A 19,828-nucleotide genomic window follows, 5' to 3' on the forward strand; every position below is an offset into this window, starting at 1 on the left:
CGCAGGGTGTTTGCGTTTCCTATCAGGAAACGTATCAACACAGGATGGTTTCTGGCATGCGGTGCCTTAGATTAGAACGTGCAAATGATAACAAAAAGGGGTATTTTTTTCACCATGGTTTTTTTTTTTTTTCCCAAGTCTAATATGATTCAGCAGAAAAGTTTAGGGATGTGAGTCCAGCAGAAATTCAGGTGCTCTGTGTGCGCTGTGGCTCTTTCCATGTTAGAGGTGTGGTGGGCATGGCTGCCCTGGGGTTGCTGGTTCCTTGCCAGGAGCTGCAGGTCCATTGGTGAGTGTCCTCATGAAACCTCCTGGAGAAGTCTCCTTCCCTGCCTCCAACTCAAGGGATCTGAACAAATAGAAACTTCCAGGAAAAAAAAATGCCAAGAGAGATGTCTCCTCATCCTTGGAGACGTTCAAGGTCAGGCTGGATATGTCTCTGAGCACCTGATTGAGCTGTAGGTTTCCCTGTTCATTGCAGGGGAGTAGGACTAGATGGTCTTTAAGGGTGTCTTCCAATGCAAACAATTCTGTGATTCTATGATTCTATAAATGTGGTTGGTCCTGGTTCCTTCTTGGATCCCCAAGATCTGCCTGGTGTGGGGAGCTGATGGTTAAATGGATCCAGCTCCCCAGCAGACCACAGCAATGCCATGGTTCCCCTTCACGCAGCTAGTGGAGATGTGCTTTGCTCTCTAAGGAGCATGCTGCAAGGCCTGCTTTGCAGAGCATCCCCACAGAGTGTGCTTGTTCCACATCAATAATCCCTTTATCACAATGATTCCTCATGTTGAAAAACATTTCACAAAGTGCATCACAGTCTATTGTTCTGCCTGCATGGCTGTGCTGCTGGTGACTGCAGCGTGCACTGGTCCTCTCCAACTGGTCCTCTCTTGTGGGTAAGCACAAGGTGGCACGATAGCAATTACAGCTGTGAGCATGACTGACCCCTACCACCAGTAGACTATGGGAAGCAGCCATTAATTTATGTATTCACCTACCTATCCCCCTTCCTGCAGCTGTACTGAGCTCGCAGATGAGTCCCAGACCTGCAGAGCTTGCAAACATGCTTTGGATTGACAGGCATAGCAGCACCAACTGCAGGAGGAACCAGCTGCTGTAACTAGCCCTTGTGTTCAGCTTGGGGCAGCCAAGGACACACACTCATTATTTAAATGATAGTCCTGCCCTGGGGTCTCCCAGAGGCTGACTCCCTTGCCTACATTCAACCCACCAATCAGGGAAGCAACATCACTAGCTTTAGCATGAGAGGTAATGGCCTGAAGTTGCACCAGGGGAGGTTCAGGTTGAATATTAGGAAAATCTTCTTCTCCAAAAGAGTGGTGATGCCCTGGCACAGGCTTCCCAGGGAGGTGATGGGGTCACTGTCCCTGGAGGTGTTCCAGAACCGTGGAGATGTGGCATGTCAGTGGGCATGGTGGAGTGGGTTGGGGATGGACTGGATGATCTTAGAGGTCTTTTCCAACCCCAATGATTCCACAGTTCTATGACTTTCTGGGTAAATGTAGGCAGCTGCATGCAGTGCCCATTTTTTGGGGTCTCTCCATCACTCAGGGAGCTGCTGGTGGCAGTATATGGCAGCGAGGTGCTGGGCTGGCACTGCACAGTCCCTGTCCACTGCCATCACTCCTCACTCCTTGGGGCCCATACGGCCCCAGAGCGCACTGTAAATAGTCGGAAGCGATGAATGGATTTCCCCTTCCTCTCCATGTGTGCTTTAGATTTTTGGCCGGATACAGCATGGGCTTGGGACACACCAAAACATGGATCTTTCTCCCCGGCAGCCCAAGCTTTCACATGGGAACAGCTCTATGTGCTGCTTGCAGAACAGCGTGTGGTGAAGTAGGTGAAGACTGCAGTGATTTCCTCAGGAATGCCATGAATTTACCCATGCCCTGTGCCTGCCTGAGCCTGGTGTGGCCTTACGAGGTCTCTCGGCACACGGTGCAGCTGCAGCCATGGCAAGGCCCCAAGCTTTCCCCTGGGTGTAGCCCAAGGACAGGCGGTTTCTGAAACAGGAAAGAGGGAGACAGGCTAGAAGGCGGTCAAGGAAAGCCAGGCTTTCTGCTGCTTCCAGCTTCCTCCCAGACGTGTTTATGGCCATGTGGAGGGATTTTCTCCTCCCAGCAGCTGCTGCCCTCCTGCCCAGGCTGTTCAGCTGTGTTCTGCTGTGATGGCTCTGCTCAGCCACTGCCAAACTAACCCCTCCACCTCATGATATGGCAGAGTGGCCCTAAGGTCCCCACTTTGCTGACACCCAGCCTTGCAGGGACATAGATGAGGCTGTAGATGGTGGCACCCTGCTGGGGCGTTCTTTACACATTGCGCTACCAAACTGGCATGTGGAAGTGTGGGGGTAAGCAGCAGGGCAAGGAGCAACAGGGAAAGGACCTGCAGGACTTCACTACCACTTGGTCACCTCTCTACCAACACTGAGGATGGGGATATGGGCTGGTGGCCTATCCAGGCTCATGGTGGTCGAGGTGTCCTGAGGTGTGTGTTGCCTCAGTGCTGTGGGCAGAGCCAGTGAGGGTCAGCTCCTGCCTGTGGCTCCTAGAGTCAGGGCTGGCTCTGAACAATGGGTGGAGAGCAGGAAACGCCGCATGGGAAACAGGATTTGGCGCCGCCGCCGCCAGCCACGGCCCCTTGGCCCCTTTCCTTTCCCGGCTCCACAGAGCCCTTCCCAGAGCCACGGGGCATACCGAGGCGATGAGGATGCCGCTGCACAGGCAGGCTTGGGCATGAAACCCCAACCACTGCAGGCGAGGAAGGGGCTGGGGTACCACCTGGTCAGGCTGGGGCTCAGCATGGCTGGGGGCACCCTGAGCATGCAGTTCTAGCCTCACAGGAGAGCCCCACTGGGCAGCAAACCTCAGTGGCCCCTTTGCCACACAGCTGGGCAGCAGCCGAGCAGGTGGGCACAAAGGCATCATCCACGCCATGCCTCAGCTATGATCCAGAGGAAGGGGTGCTGGCTCCCCTGGATGTCAAGCTGGACTGCTGGGGCAAGATGGAGAGCGTGGGGCAGGGGTCCTGAGCCTCTACTCATGTGGAGCCCATAGGCAATTGCCACCACTGGCTCTGTCACCCTTGGCTGGGACGTGCTGGATATTTTCCCGTGACAGATTTGGGACACACTTCAAGGACATGGGACTCCAGTTTTATCTTCTGCTTCTCCTCCCATGGATGGCAGGTAAATGACTCCTTTCTCTCTGCCCTGCGGGTAAGCCCCTTCCCCAGGGACATTTGGTGGGATGGGGCAGCTGTGGTGGTGCCAGTGAAGCAGGGACTCAGGAGGGGCATGAAGGGAGGAACAGTCCCTTTGAGATTGGTGGTTTGGAGTCCTCAGGGCTGAGCTGTGGGGCTGAGCTGCCCTCCTCTGTACCCCAGCTCGGGACTGGGGCACAGGAAGATAGCAGCGGAAGGAGCTTCATCCCACTGGACACTTGGCTCATGCAGTAACCTGAGCCCATGGGGATCTCCAAAAAGAGACTGGAAATGCTCACTGTACCATCTGACAGGCTGGAGCAAGAAAGACGTGGAAATGGGGTGAGGTTTGGGTTATAGGTTCTGTCCCTGTGACTGACCTAGAGGAGGCCATGTCCTGGTCCAGCTGTGACATTCCCTCATGTTCCCCTCAACAGGGGCCATCCTGGACATCACCCTGATTGCCAATGTGCAGAGCCTGTCCCACTCCGACTTCTTCCTCTCCTGCATCATGGGCGAGCGCGACGTGAGCTACCTGCAGATTGAGCGGGAGAACAAGATTGTGATGACGCACCCCAAGACAGGCTTCCAAAACTACCGCAACCGCAGCAACTACGTGCAGGCCAGGGGTTTCTCCATGCCTGACCTGGTGGGGATCCTCTACTGCCTGGGGCGCACACCGACGGAGCAGGCCCAGGTGGTCTACGTGCACAACAGCCACAATGGTAAGTGCCTGAGTGGGCTCTGGGGAGTGTGACGCACTCACTCACTCACTCACTCACTCAAGGCCAGGTTGGATGGGGCCCTGGGCAGCCTGATCTAATGGGTGGGAGCCATGGCAGAGGGCTTGGAGCTCAATGATCTTCTAGGTCCCTTCCAATCTAAGCCATTCTATGATTCACTGAGGCTAGCTTTGGGGTCTATTGGCATCACTGGTGGCAGCTCTTGAGTCAGCAGGCAGCTACTGCTGTGCCCAGCCCCTCTGGCCTTTGTGCAGAACATGAGAGAGGTGATGGAGCACCACCAGATCTTGTCTTGCTCAAGCACTGGGCATGAGTGGCAGCCATTTGGATGTTTGTGTGGTGCTGTGGATTGATCTGTGGCATACGGGAGATGGCACTTGATGCAGTGAAGAAGCATTTGCTCCCCATGAGGATATGAGAGGGTTTTTCAGCTGGAGGAGCATGGCCCAACTCCAAGGGTGCTTCGTGACTGCCGCCAGCAGCCCCCGCCCCAGGGAGGTGTGCGGGAAGGGCGGCTGCAGGCAGAGGGCGGGTGTGGTGCCCACGAGCAGGGCAAGGTCCGGGTGGAGGGAAGTCAGAGGAGGCGGTGAGGTCTGGCAATCATCAACCAAAAGGAGCGTGCCATCAGGCAGTGCCAGCCCCAGGTCGCACTTGCAGTTCTGGCTCTGCCCTCCAGCAGGTTCCTGGGGAGGGCAGGGGGAAGCATGGGGTTCATCTCCTGCCCCTGCTCGTCGTTAGGGCCATAGAAGCCTAAAGGGCATCACCACACTGGGGATAATGCTCAAGGGGACACAGTCCCCAGCACTGCCCTCACTGACTTCACAGCTCTTGAGACTTCACTAAGTTGTTAGGACAGAAATTTTCTGTGATATGTGTTTGCTACTGGATGTTTTTGAGCTCTTTGTTAGAAAGTTTTGGCTAAAACAAGACACTTCCCTGCCCATGTTAAAACACAGCTCTATCACAGTGTTTTGAGCTGCTCCAGTATCTCCAGCTGGGGAACAGACTGCGATAAGGACCATGCTGGTGGGGTGCAAGCATCCTCCTAGGAGCAGGGACTGCCCTCTGTCCTTGGCCAGAGACTCACACTGAACATGGCAGCGGCCTTATCAGAAACAGAGACAGCCGGTCTGGGCAAACAGAGCACCGGGAGGCACCCAGGGAGGAGAGCAGAGTGCTGGAAAGTGGAACAGCAAGCATGAGGTGTGCAGGGACAGGGAGGCACAGACACATCGCTGCGTGAAGGGAATGAAGGGGGCTCTGCACCCTGGTGTGGCATTTGTCTCTCTCTCTCTGTCATGGGTGAGGTGGTCAGCCGGACCCAGGTTCACTGGCTCAAAGCCCCTGCAGGAGTTAGAGGTGCCAAAAAAGCTGATGTTGCTCTGCTTAATTTAGACAAGGAGAAGTTTAGAAAAAAATGAGGAAGACTGATCGAAGGAAAAGTAACAAAAAGGTTAAATCTTTGCCAGAGGAGCAAGGGCTGTGTAAAGAAACCATGCTGAGGGCTAGAGTATCCATTGTATCAGCTCTCACAGTACAGCTGAGTGCTCACAGCAGCATGTGTAGGGAATGCTGTCCGAGGACAGAGTGTCTTCTAAGAGGCATGAGAACCCAGGAAGGACTATCAGCTTTGAAAGTAAAAACACAGGGAAAAAAAAGACCAGTCAGACCCAGAGAAGCGATATGAGAAGGGCTTAAACCCGACAAACTGTTTTTTCAAATCGCCCAAGCAGAGAGGTGCCTGGAGAGGCCACAGCAGAAAAAAATGAAACTCTTTTCTTTTTGCATCTGTGAGCACAATAGGGAACTTCAGGAAATCTGTCAGAGGATCTGTCTAAAATTACGGCACTGATAAGAGAAGACAGACAATAAATAGCTGAAAAGAGCATTGCCAGGACTTCTCTTTGGCTTGCAGTGGTGCCAGCAGTCAGGCTGCAGGGCTGCTGGTGTGCCGCCAGCAGGAGTCAACCTGTGGTTGTTAGGGTTTCTGGTTCTCAGGGTGAGATGTGGTGCTTTGCTCAGGGCAACAGACCCCAGCTGCAGCAGTGGGTTTGTGGCTGCAGTGCAGGACCAGGGCTAAAGCTGCAAAACCCATGGAAGAACAATATTAAGCATGGCAGAAAAAATAGGTATAAGTTGGCAGGATGCTGGGCTACAGGCACCACTGCTCCCACCCAGCATGGCCATTTGCAGGGTGTGTGATCTGGCACACTGGGAGGCTCTGGCAGCCAATATCCGAGTGTGCCCTCTTTTGTGTCATTGCTGGCGCACCCAGGGCTTGGTTTCCCAGTCCTTAACATATTTATAGCTTGGTTTGGGCTCAAAGCTGTGCCCAGGCTGACTCACAGTACAGCTATGAGAGTTCATCGCTGCTGCATACCCCAACACCTGGGAGATCAGGAAAACATGTCTGAGTGCTCTGCTACAGGCAGATGCAGACACAAGTCCTGTCCCTTGCCTATGCTCCTCCCAGTCTGGCAGCAAGCAGTGTCTCATGCTGTCGTATCTCCCCAGACTGCTGTCACAGCATCCCGTGCTGGGACAGCACAGGACACCCCAACCCTGGGTGCCATCCTTGGTTCCCTGTGGCTCCTCTGCCCAAGGTGTGTGGGTGGAGATGTGCATGGTGATGTCCTCACGGAGAAGTCTGTTAGGGCTGCATGTCGTGGTGGCTCATCCAGGCACTGCCCTCAGCCTGCCCCTCCTTCTCTTTGGCAGCCCACCTCTTCCCGGTGAAGGCCACGCAGTCTGTGAATGTTGGCGAGCCAGCCACCTTCTCCGCCAGGGTCCTCAGGAGGAAGGAGATGGATGTCATGTGGAAAAGAAATGGCAAGTGGCTTCACAGCAGGGTTGCCACCACCCAGTGCTCTGCACCAGCCCCGCTCCCAGCCACCCTAACTCCCCCACCCCAGGGCACAGCAGTTCCCAGGTCACCCCCTGTCCCCCTGCAGGTACCTACTACCAGACCACAGACCGGGGCGAGGTGCGGGGTGACCTTTTCACTCTGACACTCCCGAACGTCAGTGTTACTGAAAATGGCGTCTACAGTGCCACATTCATGGGAGATAGCCCTCTGTGGAGTGCCTTCTACAGGCTGATCGTCAGAGGTGAGTGTGGCCGGGGAGGTGGCACCCCATTGTCCCCTTGCATCTCATGGGGACACATGGCCTGGTGCCACTTCACACCCCTCCGCTCTCCCTGCAGCATGTGCTGCAAAGAAGTGGGGTCCGTCCTGTGAGAAGGACTGTCCTGACTGCCTGAATGGGGGCATCTGCCATGACCACGTCGGTGAATGCATCTGTCCTCCTGGCTTCACAGGCACCCGCTGTGAGAGAGGTAGGTACAGCAGCTGCCTCTGCCCTGTGGGAATGAGCTGTGTCCCACTGCACTCCAAGACCTTGTCACCATGGCCAGAAACTCTGACAGCACCCCCAGCATCTGATCATCCCCAGAGCTTCCTACTTCTATCCACCTTGGCAGGACAAGCATTGGGGTGGGAGCTCCTTGCCTGCTGGGGATGGTGCTGGGGGGGCTCCATGAAGCACTTGTTTTCCAGCCTGCCGGGAAGGCCAGTTTGGCCGCAACTGTCAGGAGACATGCCAGAGAGCCCAGGGCTGCAGGGGGCTGAGCTTCTGCCTGCCCGACCCCTATGGCTGCTCCTGCGCATCGGGGTGGAGCGGCTCCCGCTGCAACCAAGGTACAGGGACATGGGTGGTATCCTGCCTTGCCTGCTGGCTTGAGTGCCAGCAAAGGCTGAGCACGTGCACCAGCACAGTATGGCCAGAGTTAGCAGTGGACTCTCCTCTTCCCACAGCCTGTCCCCCGGGATACTATGGCCCCGACTGTGCCCTAATGTGTGCCTGCCGGAACGGGGGCAGCTGTAACCGCTTCAGTGGCTGCATCTGCCCTGCAGGCTGGCACGGGCAGCACTGCGAGAAGTCAGGTGAGGCTGGCACAGGGCCTTGGTGGGGCTTTGTCTGCTGTGGGGGGGGCTCCAGCTCCTTCCTCATTAAGGGGAGCTGATACCAGTCTCCACAGCCAGGTGGGCAGCCCGCCTTGCTGGTAAAAATAGCCCCCAACCCCATAGAAACCATGGTGCTGCAAGAGGGAGAGTAGTCTGGCTTTCCCAAATTTGCTGTGCCAAAGAACATCCCTGAGCCTGGAGTGTGGGATGGGATCTGAGCTGGACCTCAGTGCTCAGACATGACCCCCAGCACTGGGAAAGGTCTGAACGTCCTTTGTGAACAGGGAGAAGTGGGATGAGCCCTAATGCTGATTTCTCCACACCAGACCGCTTCCCCCAGATCATCAAACTGGCCTCGGAGCTGGAGTTCAACCTGGGCTCAGAGCCCATCATCAGCTGCGTGGCCACCGGCAACCCGCTGCCCGCGAGCGATGGGGTGGAGTTGCGCAAGGCTGATGGCACCATGCTCAAGGTACCTCACAAGCCACTCCCCACAGCCCCGTGTTTTCACCCTGATCCCATCCTTTGGCACTGTCCCTGCACCCAAATCGCAGGATCCCCAACATGGTGGGTGACAACCCCACCAAGTGGCAACCCTGGCTGCCATGGTGGCTGGCTGATAGCACCTCTGTGCCCACAGCTGGTCAAAGCCATCATAGAGTTGGGGCAGATCACATGCGAGTTTCAGGTGCAGCATCTGACGAAGGCCGATGCAGGGCTCTGGGAGTGCCGAGTCTCTACTACTGGGGGACAGGACAGCCGGAAAGTCAAGGTCAACATCCGAGGTGAGGAAAGAACTGGGAGTGCTGGGTCACAGTGTGGCAATACGACCCCCCACAAGTGGACTACATGCCACCCATCTTGTGTCACAGTGGCAGCAGTCAGGTTTGAGTGGTGATAAAACATTTGCTGGGGTCCTTCCTTACCTGCCAAAGCTGGAAGGAATCAAGAAGCTGTAGATGTCCTCATACTCTGCTCCTCGTTGCTCACAGTACAACTGGTATCATTCCTTCCTTCACCTCCAGTGCCACCAGCACCCCTGAGCCCCCCCCGACTGCTGGCCAAGCAGAGCCGCCAGCTCGTGGTGTCACCTGTGGACTGCTTCTCCGGTGACGGACCCATTGTCTCTGTCAAGTTGCTCTACAAGCCCAAGGATGATGCCTCGGTGTGGTCATCCATTGTGGGTACGTGGCTGTCAGGATGGTGGGGGATACAGGTAGGATCCAGTGAAGAGCCTGGGGTGTGCAGAGATCTCCATCTCGCTCAGCAAGACCGACTGTGGTGACATTGGGAGGACACTGGTGATGGGGTGGGGGTATGGATTTGATATGTCCTCTTGATTAACAGTTGACAACAGTGAGAACATCACCCTCATGAACCTCCGGCCAGTGACCGCCTATGTTGTCAAGGTGCAGCTGAGCCGACCAGGGGACGGTGGCGAGGGCAGCAAGGGACCTGAGGCTGTCATGGTGACCGAGTGCCTAGGTGGGTCCCTATCCCCTGACTCTGAACCTCTCCCTGCACGGCGTAGGGTCTACCAAGCCCCAGAGCTGACATGCAATGAGGTTTCACTTCCTTGTTGTTCACAGAGCCCACAGTCAAGCCTGTGATCGAAGGTTGGTCCATTGAGGAGAAAAACACCCTTCATGTCAACTGGAAATTGCCAAGTAACCATGAGCCTGCACACGGGTTCATTGTCCATCTCTTTGACTCTGCAAAACAACTGGTCTACAAGAAAAACATCACGTCCATTTCCGTGCTTTCTGCCCACATTGGGGGCCTGGAGTTCAACAAGGAGTATGGGCTGGAGGTGCTGGTGTACCACTGCACCAGCCTAGGGCCCCCTTCTGATCTCTACAAGGTCATGATCAACAGCAAAGGTGGGTAACGTGGGGCTAAGGTGGGGGGTTGCTTGCTCTAGAGTCTGAGGGACTTTAGGAGTCATTCCCCATAGGCACCTCATGGAGAATGAGTGAGCTCTGCAAAAGCATAGAATCATAGAATCTTTTAAGCTGGAAGGGACCCTTAAAGGCTGTCTAGTCCAACTCCCCTGCAGTGAACAAGGACACCTACAGCTTGATCAGGTGCTCAGAGACCCATCTGGCCTGACCTTGAGTGTTTCCGAAAACGAGGCTTCCACCACCTCTCTGGGAAACCTGTTCCAGTGCCTCACCATCTTATTGTAAAAATGCTCTTCCTTATATCCAATCTAAATCTCCCCTCTTTTAGTTTGAAACATTTTCCCCTTTTCCTGTCACAACAGACCCTGCTGAAGAGTCTGTCCCTTTCCTTCTTATAGCCCTCCTTTAAAATGAGGAGGTGAAATAGATAAGCTGGCTCTAGAAAGGAGAAAAGGAAAAAAAAAAAAAAAAAAACACCAGGGAATTCTAACAATAAACTGGTTATAAATGTAAGAGCAGCCATCCCCGGGTTTGGCTGGTCCTGTATCCCAGCTCTGGTAGCCCACAAACAGTCACTCAAGGGTAGATGCAGGTACATAGCAAAATCGGTCCTCGTGTTCTCACTAGACCCTACAGCCTCCAGCACTACACAGCTGAGAAATTCTGAATGATGACTGATGACCAAAATTAGATCTGTCCTTCATGCCCACACCCATGCCCTGTCACACTTGTCCACACTTGCTGCTTTTAGAACGCTCTGTAGTAAGAAGTTTCTCAAGACAATTACGTTTTGTGCAAAAAAAAAGTTGTTTCCTTTTGTTTGCATTAACCCTGGTAATTTCACTGGATGGCCACATCCCATCAGTCTGACCAACCTTTCTGGTAGACCAGGGGGAAGCAGACCAGAGGCGTGTGGCTTCAGTGAGGTTGAGTGCAGTCTGGTACGTGCTGTTAGGTGTCATGTCTGCAGGATGTAGTGCTTTCTCTGCTCTGTATTTTCAGAGCTTTGCGTAACTGTGGGATGTGTGCTTTAGGATGTGGAGAAGGCTCAGAAGAGGAAGTGGGAATTATAAGATGCCTGAGAAACATGAGTCCACGTTCACCTCCTGACATCACACAAGCATAGGCAGAGGGTCCGTAGAGGTCCCTCAAGCCTAGCACAGCTCTGGTTACCATCATGATTGACAGGGGATGGAGGGGGCTTGTTCTCCCACCAGTGCTCAGCCCCTGCAGCATCATAGCCCTGTGCTGGTACTGATGCTCCACTTCTCTTCTCAGGGCCTTCCTCCCCACGGTCGCTCTCAGCAGAGTCTGTGTCTGACACAGCCATCAGGCTCTACTGGCAGGTCCCCGAGTACCCCAACGGGGGCATCACCAAGTACATTGTGGAGCTGCAGCAGGTGGGGGGGACCAGCGAGCCCCAGTGGATTGACACTGACAATGGCGCCGAGACCACCAAGACCATTGGAGGCCTCAATGCCAGCACCACCTACCAGTTTCGCGTCCGGGCCAACTCCCACGTCCCAGGGGAGTGGAGCCATCTGGTGAAAGCCAAGACCCTGGGGGATGGTGAGTGGGGAGTCCCTGCAGGCCTGCACCTGCACTCAGCCCCTCAGTGGGTGTCTCACCTCTGCAGTGCAGGCACCGCCAACTTTCACCCCATGGGCACTGGGAGCTGCAGGTGGGCTGTGGTGTCTGCATGGGCTCCCGGTGTGCTGGGACAGGGCTGAGGTCTTGCTGCTCAGCCATCCATGCAGCTCCATGCACGGCTCAGCCATGGACTACCATCCCTCCTTTCGGCAGGAGCACTGAGTGTGCCACCCAGCCTGGGCAGCCAGAGCACCGAGCAGTCAGGAATAGACCAACAGCTGCTCTTGGCCATCATCGGCTCTGTATCTGTCACCTGCCTCACCATCCTCTTTGCCCTCCTGGCACTTTTCCTCATCAAGAAGAACTTTTTCCACCGGCGCCGCACCTTCACATACCAGTCTGGCTCGGTGAGTGCTGCCTGCCCCACCAGGACAGTGTCCCCAGCTCCCCACGTCCCAGCCCGATCCAGGTCACGCTCCATAGCCTCCAGTCCGGATGCAGCCAGACCTCACCTCCACACAGAGAGGGTGCGGAGCCCACCCTTGCCCATGATGCATGCCCTGTTGGCACCGCCATGGGGCAGAGGGATGCCTGGTGCCTCTAACCTCACCTGTTCCCCTCTTGCAGGGAGAAGAGACCATCCTGCAGTTCAACTCTGGGACCCTGACCCTGACACGCCGGCCCAAGCCACAGCCCGAACCCCTCAGCTACCCCATCCTGGAGTGGGAGGACATCAAGTTTGAGGACATGATTGGGGAAGGGAACTTTGGGCAGGTCATCAGGGCCATGATCAAAAAAGATGGCTTGAAAATGAATGCAGCCATCAAGATGCTGAAGGGTGAGTGCTGCGATGGGGAAGGCAGGATGGAAGCAGGTGGTGGGATGTGGTGGGGATGAGGCTGCATCTTGAGCAGCACTGTGGGCTGAGAAGGGGCAGGAGCTGTCTGTGGAGGACTGGTGGAAGGGCCCAGGTGTGCATCTCTGCTTTGCTTCCAGAGTTCGCCTCAGAGAATGACCACCGGGACTTTGCCGGAGAGTTGGAGGTGCTGTGCAAGTTGGGCCATCACCCCAACATAATCAACTTGCTGGGTGCCTGTGAGAACAAGGGTGAGGGCTGTCCCCTTGTCCCCACTGGCTACTGCCCTTTTCTGGGGACAGCCTCACGAGCCCTGCCTCTTCCTGCCCACAGGTTACCTGTATATTGCCATTGAGTATGCCCCCTATGGAAACCTCCTCGACTTCCTCCGCAAAAGCCGAGTCCTGGAGACCGACCCAGCCTTTGCCAAGGAGCACGGCACCGCGTCCACCCTCACCTCCCAGCAGCTCCTCCAGTTTGCTTCGGACGTGGCTAAAGGGATGCAGTACCTGAGTGAGAAGCAGGTATGTCCCCAGGCACACAGGGTAGGGGTGTGTTCCCCTCTGTGGAGCAGCCTCTCCCTATCTCCATTTCAAGCCCCAGCTCTCAACTTGACTCTGGCCAGCCATGGCTCACTGCTGTCCTCTCTCAGTTCATTCACAGGGACCTGGCAGCCAGGAATATCCTGGTGGGAGAAAACCTGGCCTCCAAGATTGCCGACTTCGGCCTCTCCAGGGGGGAGGAGGTCTATGTGAAGAAGACAATGGTGAGGGAGGAGCTAGGGGGCTCCATGGAGCCTTCACGGATATGGAGGGCAGGATCCCCCAGCAGTGGGAAGCCAGCTGCACCATCCTCCCTCCTTCCTTGAGATGTCCCCTGAGGGTCACCCTCTGTTTCCCCAGGGCCGCTTGCCAGTTCGCTGGATGGCCATCGAGTCCCTCAACTACAGCGTGTACACCACCAAGAGCGATGTGTAAGTTCACAGACACCAGGGCTGGGACACAGACACCTCTGTCCCTCTTCTTGGCCCCATCCAGTCTCACTACGAACCCCTCACGAGTGGGATATGGCTGCTGGCTCCATCACAGCCTAACCTACTATTTCAGGTGGTCCTTTGGTGTCCTGCTCTGGGAGATCGTCAGCTTGGGTAAGGCTCATCTTTTGTCCCCTCCACCCACTCAGGTCCCTGCAAGTCCTCCTGCAGCCCTGGAGGGGACAGCCCAGAGGAGCAGTGGCCGGGAGCCTGGGCACTGCCCCAGGAAGAGGGTGAACATCACTGTGTGATGTCGAGGGGATGAGGGCACCTCATGCCCCCACCATGATGACACATGTGTCTGTGGCTGCAGGGGGGACGCCATATTGCGGAATGACATGTGCTGAGCTCTATGAGAAGCTGCCCCAGGGCTATCGCATGGAGAAACCCCGCAACTGTGATGATGAGGTGTAAGTTGGCAGAGTGCCCTGCATCCCCCTTTTGTCTCCTGCCCACTTCTCCCTATCTCCCACAAGCAGCCTTTCTGCCCACCCCACCCCATGCACACACGCTCTCTGCCCCCAGGTACGAGCTGATGCGGCAGTGCTGGCGCGACCGTCCCTACGAGCGCCCGCCCTTCGCCCAGATCTCCATGCAGCTCATCCGCATGCTGGAGGCCAGGAAGGTGAGTGGCCGTGTGGCCAGCCATCCACATGGGACCCCACCAAGCGCACCCCAGCATCTCCCCTGCTCCTGACTTGTGTTCCCATGCAGGCATACGTGAACATGGCCCTGTTTGAGAACTTCACCTATGCAGGGATCGATGCCACCGCTGAGGAGGCCTGAGGCTGCATCCAGCTCCATGCAGCTCCCACCAGCTTGTGAATGCATGGCAGAGGGGCAACGCCAGCCCCCAGCCTGCTGGGACACTGCTGGGGGGGCTACCTGCCCCCCCTGCCCAGCAGGTGACTGTGGCTGAATAACAGTGGCCCCTCTGGAGAGCATCCTCCCTGCAGCAGGACTGCGCTGTGCCCTTCCCAGCTGCCTCCTGATGCATGCTGGTTGGGGGACACATGGGGACAGCCCCAAAGGACGCGTGCCCTACACGGCGTCTGCAGCAGAGAGAAGGACCTGGCCCCCAGGAGCTGGGGATGCTGCAGCCCACACCCTGGCAGGACACAAACACCCAAACTGTGGGGTGAGAGGTGGAAGCAGAGGCCTGGCAGCTCCCTGCCCTGCAGCTCTCAGCATGCTCCGCTGTGAGCAAAGTGTGAGCATCGCTCCAGCACGGGATGCAGCAGCCCCAGTGCAGGAGGAAGGATGTGCACAGCCTCCAGCTCAGCACTGCCCCTTGGAATTCTATGGCTATGTTTTATGGTCAATAAACATTGTACAATGGACAGCTGGCTCTGGTGGAGGGATGAGGAGCTGCTGCTCTGCTGCTCTTCTGGAGGATGTGCCCAGTCCCCAGCCTGTCTCTGGGGAGTTGTATGTGACCCCATGTCAAGGCATTTGTCTTTCTGAGGAACAGCCTCTCTTCCCCATTTCACATTTTAAATGCATCAATACCATTTCAGTTTCCCATTCTGGCCTCCAGTGCTACTTGGCTGCTGCAGCCATCGATGAGCATCCTTTGCTCCACCACCAAGGTTGCCAGTGAAGCAGCGACAGGAACCAGCTGCTCTGGTGTGCCACCACCTCTGCACATCCCTGCTGAGCTGTGAATGGCACATGGGGCAGCCATGCTGAACCAAAGGCTTTGTGCTTGTTGCCTGCAAAGCCCAGTCACCAGATGGAGAAGGAAGTGGGATTGGTTTGAAAAAAACAATCTGACAAACTGGTGCCGGCTGTTCCCCCCTTCCCCTCCAAGCGCCCAGGCTGGCCGGGCCGTGGGGCAGATTGATCCCAACCTCCTCTGGCACTGAGTGGGGCTGCACAGAGCAGCACAGAGTGGGGCAGCGCAGGGTGAGATGGAGCCAGGGCCACCATCCCACACTCTGAGCTCCGACACGTCACCGAGGGCACGGGTGTCCCCAAGTCCCACAATCTGCCCAGCCCATAGAAGGGGCCTCCCTGCTTCCTCAGTGGCTGTTTTTCTTCCCACCCCATGCCGCTAGCCACAAGGGCAGGACGCGCCGCCTATCTGATGGGAGCAGTCTCTCTTGGCACTGTGGCTGCTGGTGGAGGGGCCGCAGCACGGTGGTTTTGGGCACGGGGAAGTGCCGGTGATGGGGTGAGGGGAGCCTCCAGCCAGGCTTCCTGAGCAGCACAGCCTACACTTCCCAGATAAAGGTATCACCCCGCAGAGCCGGGGCAGCAGCTGGGGCGCTGGGAAGTGCCGAGCGCGACAGGCGGGATGGCAGCCTGCCTGCACCAGGGCTGGCTGCCCTCTCTGCTCGCTGCCGTCCTGCTGAGCCGGCACAGCCCGGCCATGGACCCCGAGCCAGTGACATCCCAAGGTAGGTCCTGGGGTCATTGTTTCCACATGGGTGGATCACAGGGAGCTGCACCCTGCAGCAGCCAGGGAGGTGCGGGATGAGGGAGGGGGCTCCAGGAGGGTCTGCTGGAGGATGTGTTTGCTCACATGTGGGGCACTCCACGGTGCCTGCAGCAAAGGGGTGCCCTGCTTGCTGCAGCTGCCAGCCACCAGTTTGGGGTGGCAGCCCTCAGCCCCGTGACATCATGCTGCTCCTACATGTAATGCAGCGGCGCTGCCCAGCTTGGTGCCACCTTACTGCCCATGGGTTCCTTCCATCCAACCCCGAGCCAGCCCCATCAGGGTCACTGATGCTTTAAGGCCCCTCCTTAAGCCCCTTCACTCTTTCTATAGCACTATATAATGCATTAACTGGACAAAATCTTTGACCTCACGCTCCTCTTTTCACACTCATCCAAGATCTGTGGTCAGACCGCTACAGTGGGCACAGGAGCACCCTTTAAGTCACCCCTACAGGTGCAGGGGAAGGAAAGGAGGCCTTGGGCTCACCCTCTGCTTCTGTGCCAAGACCACTGCCACAGTGCCAGTGCGATGCCCGAGCTTGCTTTGTGCCAGCTGCAGAGCTGTTCCATGAGGATGCTCTGGGAGCCCACGGGCCACATTCAGAGCAGGGGCACGCAGGTCCCTGTGCCACCCTGGGGCTGGGTAGGGCACAGTGCTGGGGAAGGTCAGGAGAGGCTTGGGGTGGCTGGGGATGTGAAAAGGGAAGGGCAGGTAGGAGAGAGCAGGCTGTGGTCTGCGGGCAGGGCACGTGGCTGGGGAGGAAAGAGATGCCATCTGGGAAAGGAGGAACAGGGCTGGGGGTCAGGGCAAGATAAGGGGCAGGGAGAGCAGGAGGTCACCTGGCAGACATCTAGGGAATGTAGCACTCCTGTGTGCGCTCCTTTCGTCTGGCACAGGATCAGCCAGCAGCGCAGCGGTGAGGTGTGATGCTCCAGTTAACGCCTGCAACAACAAGAAGATAATCTGCCGGGGGGGGCAAGCCCAGAGTCCCCCAGCAGAGCCCATTTGTTGCTGAGCATCCCCCTGTGCCCCGGGCTGCTCACCCCATGCCAGCCCCAGGCCCTTGCCTCTCCCCAGGGCACTGCTCTCCTTATCACACTTCCACGCACCTTCCGGAGCGAGCTGAGCCAGGGTGCTTCCCGCTGATCTCCAGAGCCCCTCTGACCGCAGGGCTATTTCGGGATGTTTGTTTGTCCCAAGGACCCTGTGTGCTGGGGAGGGGGAGCAGTGGTGACGCGTGCATCCCTCCCCTCAGTGCTGGGTAAGGGCTCGGGCAGGAGGGGCCGTGCAGGAGATGAGGCAGCCAGGAGCTCCTTCATGTCCACCCTCCCACCAGACGCTGCACTGCTAGCAGAGGTGCCCGAGGACATCCTCTGCTTCTCCCGCTCCTTTGAGGATCTCACGTGCTTCTGGGATGAGGAAGAGGCAAGCGGGATACACCGCTTCTACTACTGGTACAGCAGGTAGAGCTGGCAGGGACATGGGGAGAAGCTGTGACACTGAGGTCCCGCTGCCATGCCCGGATCCCCTCCCTCCAGCTGGCCCCAGGCTCAGGGTGCTGGAGGACCCCCATCTGTTCCTCAGGGATGCACCCACCATGTGTGCAGTCTCCACGCAGCGCTGTGGGACCAGCGGGATGCGGCACGTCTGCGTGTTCCCCAGCCTGGACGTGCGGCTCTTCACCCAGCTCCACGTCCTCGTCCTGGACACCACCACCAATCAGACCAGGCACAGGCGGGAGCTCAGCGTGGACGCGGTGGGTGAGTCCCTCCCATGGCACAACCCTAATTCCTACACCTAGGTGCCCCTTCCTCTTCCTAGCCACCACTGGCAGTATCCAGGCCTTGCGGCTGCTGCAGCACAGGGGATGCCCCAACACACTCCCGCAGGTCTCATCGCCCCGCCGGTGAACATCAGCGCCCGCTGGGCTGGAGCCATGGGCCAGCTCCGTGTGTCGTGGCAGCCGCCACTCGCCGACTACCCCAACTTCTTCCTCTACGAGGTGTGCTACCACCCCGTGACCCCCACAGTGACACCCCATGGCATGACACCCGGGGACTCCTCCGCCCATCCCACCAGCAGAGCCCACTCGCCCACGGCCAGGGGAGCTGCGGCCTCCCTAGGAACAGGGCAGGTACGTACATGGGATGCAGGATTCGGGGCTTGTGGCAGCCCCCCACCCTCACCGCTCTCTGCAGGGGCTGGTGCAGGCCGACACGTGGGTGGTTCTCCGGGAGCTGCAGCCAGGGGTGAGGTACCACATCCAGGTGCGCAGCAAGCCTGACGGCACCTCCATGGATGGCGTCTGGGGGCCCTGGTCGCAGGTGGTGGTCGCAGAGACGCCCCGCTCCTCTGGTGAGAGACTGTCTGTGCCTGCTGCTGGGGGCTGCTGAGTGCCCACACCCAGGAGTTGCGTTTTGAGGGGTCAGGGAGGAAGCAGCCCACTCTGCCCTGGCTCTCACCTGCGCAGGGGACATCGGGCTGCACTGCAGCACCCCCGACCTGCGGTGTGTGCGCTGCGTGTGGAGCTGGGACCCTGCAGAGCACCACAGCACCCACGAGCTCTTCTACCAGGCATCTCCGAGTGGAGCTGGCATGAGGTAAAGGGCACAGCAATGACACGGAGCTGTGCCCCCAAGCAGGGAGCGAGGGCAGCAGTGCTAGCGCAGCAGGGTGACTGGCTGCCCTCTCCCTGCTGTGCAGGGAGGACGCGTGGCAGCAGTGTGAGAAGGCCAGCATGGAGACACAGGGCAGCCACTCCTGCACCTTCCAGCCCATGGCCGGCAGCCCCATTGCCATCCTGGTGAACGTCACTCGGCTCCATGAGCCAGCTGTGCTCAGCTACTTCAAGGAGCCCTTCTGGCTGCACCAGGCCGGTGAGTCTCTGCACTCCACAGCCTCGCTCGGGGCAGGGTCCTGTCCCACGGCAGCTACACGTCCCCATCGCTACACGTCCCCATCCCGCAGTGCTCACGGAGGCCCCACAGCACGTGCAGGCGACGGCAGCGCAGGGCCGGCTCAGCTTGCAGTGGCTGCCACCCCTGGAGGCGCTGGCGGAGCAACTGGAGTACCAGGTCCGCTACGCCACGGACAACAGCCCCGACTGGAAGGTGATGCAGGGGCCGGCACGGGACAGCCGCAGGCCCCACACAGCCCCAGCTCAGCTCTGCCCACAGGTGCTGCAGGTCCCGCGGGCGGCCAGGAAGGAAGTGCTGGACCTCAGGCCCGGTGCCCGCTATCGTGCTCAGGTGCGGGCGCAGCCCGGTGGGCCGCAGTACCAGGGCAGCTGGAGCGCGTGGTCCCAGCCCGTGGTGGCTGATGTCACGGCTGAGGCGGGTAAGGGCCGGGCGGGGCTGAGGGTGCACAGGCGGGACAAGGCTCTGCAGAACCGCTCCTCCATCGCAGGCTGGGTGATCCCGAGCGTGACGGTGGCGCCGCTGATCTTCACGGGGGTGCTGCTGGGGCTGCGGTGCATCTTCCCCTCCTTGTACAGGTAAGGCCGCGTTGCAGGCAGCGGGGTGCCCGGGGCCGGGGCTCTGCCCACGACGCCCTGCTGCCCCCTCAGCAGCGTGAAGCAGAGGCTGTGGCCGCCCGTCCCCGACCTGCACCGCGCGCTGGGCACCTTCCTGCACGACAGCCCCAAGCAGGGCCAGGTGAGCGCCGGGCCGGGCCGGGCCGCCTCCGGCTGTCCCGCAGCCCCAGGGCCGCCCCGAGCGCATCCTCTCCGCCCTCCCCAGCCCAGCGCCTTCTACAAGCAGCCGCCGGAGGACGCCGTGCTGCCCTGCCTGCTGGAGGTGCTGCCCGGACCCCGCGGCGAGCCCGGGGATCCTCCGCCGGAGCCCGCTGCCAGCCGCCCGGCGCCCAGCACGGACATCGCCAACCACTCCTACCTGCTGATGGGCGGCTGGGAGCCGCGCGGAGCGCCCTGAGCCCCTTTTCCCCCTGGGACATAAAATACAGACAAACCACGCGATCTCTTCGCTGCTTCGCGCCCGCCCCGCGGCCCCGCACCGCCCCCAGCGGCCCCGCCCCAGCCCCGGCTCCGGGCGCAACGCATCCCTCGCGCCTCGACC

General features: G+C 58.4%; 2 protein-coding genes across 15 annotated transcripts; both read left to right on the forward strand.

Annotated features, from left to right (window-relative positions):
• Positions 7 to 14,655, forward strand: TIE1 (tyrosine kinase with immunoglobulin like and EGF like domains 1). Of its 6 annotated transcripts, XM_021404826.1 has the most exons (24): positions 7 to 3,214; positions 3,412 to 3,570; positions 3,666 to 3,953; positions 6,690 to 6,800; positions 6,923 to 7,078; positions 7,176 to 7,307; positions 7,528 to 7,668; positions 7,786 to 7,914; positions 8,220 to 8,407; positions 8,576 to 8,720; positions 8,961 to 9,119; positions 9,283 to 9,420; positions 9,525 to 9,815; positions 11,115 to 11,405; positions 11,640 to 11,953; positions 12,054 to 12,264; positions 12,423 to 12,533; positions 12,616 to 12,806; positions 12,935 to 13,048; positions 13,185 to 13,255; positions 13,389 to 13,429; positions 13,629 to 13,725; positions 13,841 to 13,940; positions 14,030 to 14,655. In XM_021404826.1, exons 3-24 carry the CDS (start codon positions 3,740 to 3,742, stop codon positions 14,099 to 14,101), a joined length of 3,417 nt encoding a protein of 1,138 aa, XP_021260501.1. In that variant the 5' UTR covers positions 7 to 3,214; positions 3,412 to 3,570; positions 3,666 to 3,739; the 3' UTR covers positions 14,102 to 14,655. The 6 variants fall into 6 exon arrangements, with proteins under 6 accessions (XP_021260501.1, XP_021260499.1, XP_021260497.1 ...); XM_021404824.1 differs by having other exon boundaries at positions 7 to 3,570; XM_021404822.1 differs by lacking the exon at positions 3,412 to 3,570.
• Positions 14,952 to 19,723, forward strand: MPL (MPL proto-oncogene, thrombopoietin receptor). Of its 9 annotated transcripts, none has more exons than XM_021404833.1 (12): positions 14,952 to 15,714; positions 17,011 to 17,016; positions 17,092 to 17,218; positions 17,340 to 17,515; positions 17,645 to 17,889; positions 17,954 to 18,110; positions 18,226 to 18,355; positions 18,459 to 18,631; positions 18,723 to 19,091; positions 19,161 to 19,248; positions 19,321 to 19,408; positions 19,493 to 19,723. In XM_021404833.1, exons 1-12 carry the CDS (start codon positions 15,612 to 15,614, stop codon positions 19,682 to 19,684), a joined length of 1,854 nt encoding a protein of 617 aa, XP_021260508.1. In that variant the 5' UTR covers positions 14,952 to 15,611; the 3' UTR covers positions 19,685 to 19,723. The 9 variants fall into 9 exon arrangements, with proteins under 9 accessions (XP_021260508.1, XP_021260509.1, XP_021260507.1 ...); XM_021404834.1 differs by having other exon boundaries at positions 19,324 to 19,408; XM_021404832.1 differs by having other exon boundaries at positions 18,723 to 18,865; positions 18,932 to 19,248.

The sequence above is a fragment of the Numida meleagris genome, chromosome 7 (assembly GCF_002078875.1).
Source record: "Numida meleagris isolate 19003 breed g44 Domestic line chromosome 7, NumMel1.0, whole genome shotgun sequence".
Taxonomy (NCBI): Eukaryota; Metazoa; Chordata; class Aves; order Galliformes; family Numididae; genus Numida; species Numida meleagris.

What these genes read in the sequence shown, in the direction of transcription:
- MPL (XM_021404829.1), top strand. Translation starts at nt 15,612, where the DNA reads ATGGCAGCCTGCCTGCACCAGGGCTGGCTGCCCTCTCTGCTCGCTGCC. An exon ending in TTCTACTACTGGTACAGCAG is followed by an intron (nt 17,219 to 17,339) that starts GTAGAGCTGGCA and finishes TCTGTTCCTCAG; the next exon opens with GGATGCACCCACCATGTGTG. An exon ending in ACAGCCCCAAGCAGGGCCAG is followed by an intron (nt 19,409 to 19,492) that starts GTGAGCGCCGGG and finishes CGCCCTCCCCAG; the next exon opens with CCCAGCGCCTTCTACAAGCA.
- TIE1 (XM_021404822.1), top strand. Translation starts at nt 3,169, where the DNA reads ATGGGACTCCAGTTTTATCTTCTGCTTCTCCTCCCATGGATGGCAG. An exon ending in CTCACCTCCACACAGAGAGG is followed by an intron (nt 11,954 to 12,053) that starts GTGCGGAGCCCA and finishes CCCCTCTTGCAG; the next exon opens with GGAGAAGAGACCATCCTGCA. An exon ending in CGCAACTGTGATGATGAGGT is followed by an intron (nt 13,726 to 13,840) that starts GTAAGTTGGCAG and finishes CTCTGCCCCCAG; the next exon opens with GTACGAGCTGATGCGGCAGT.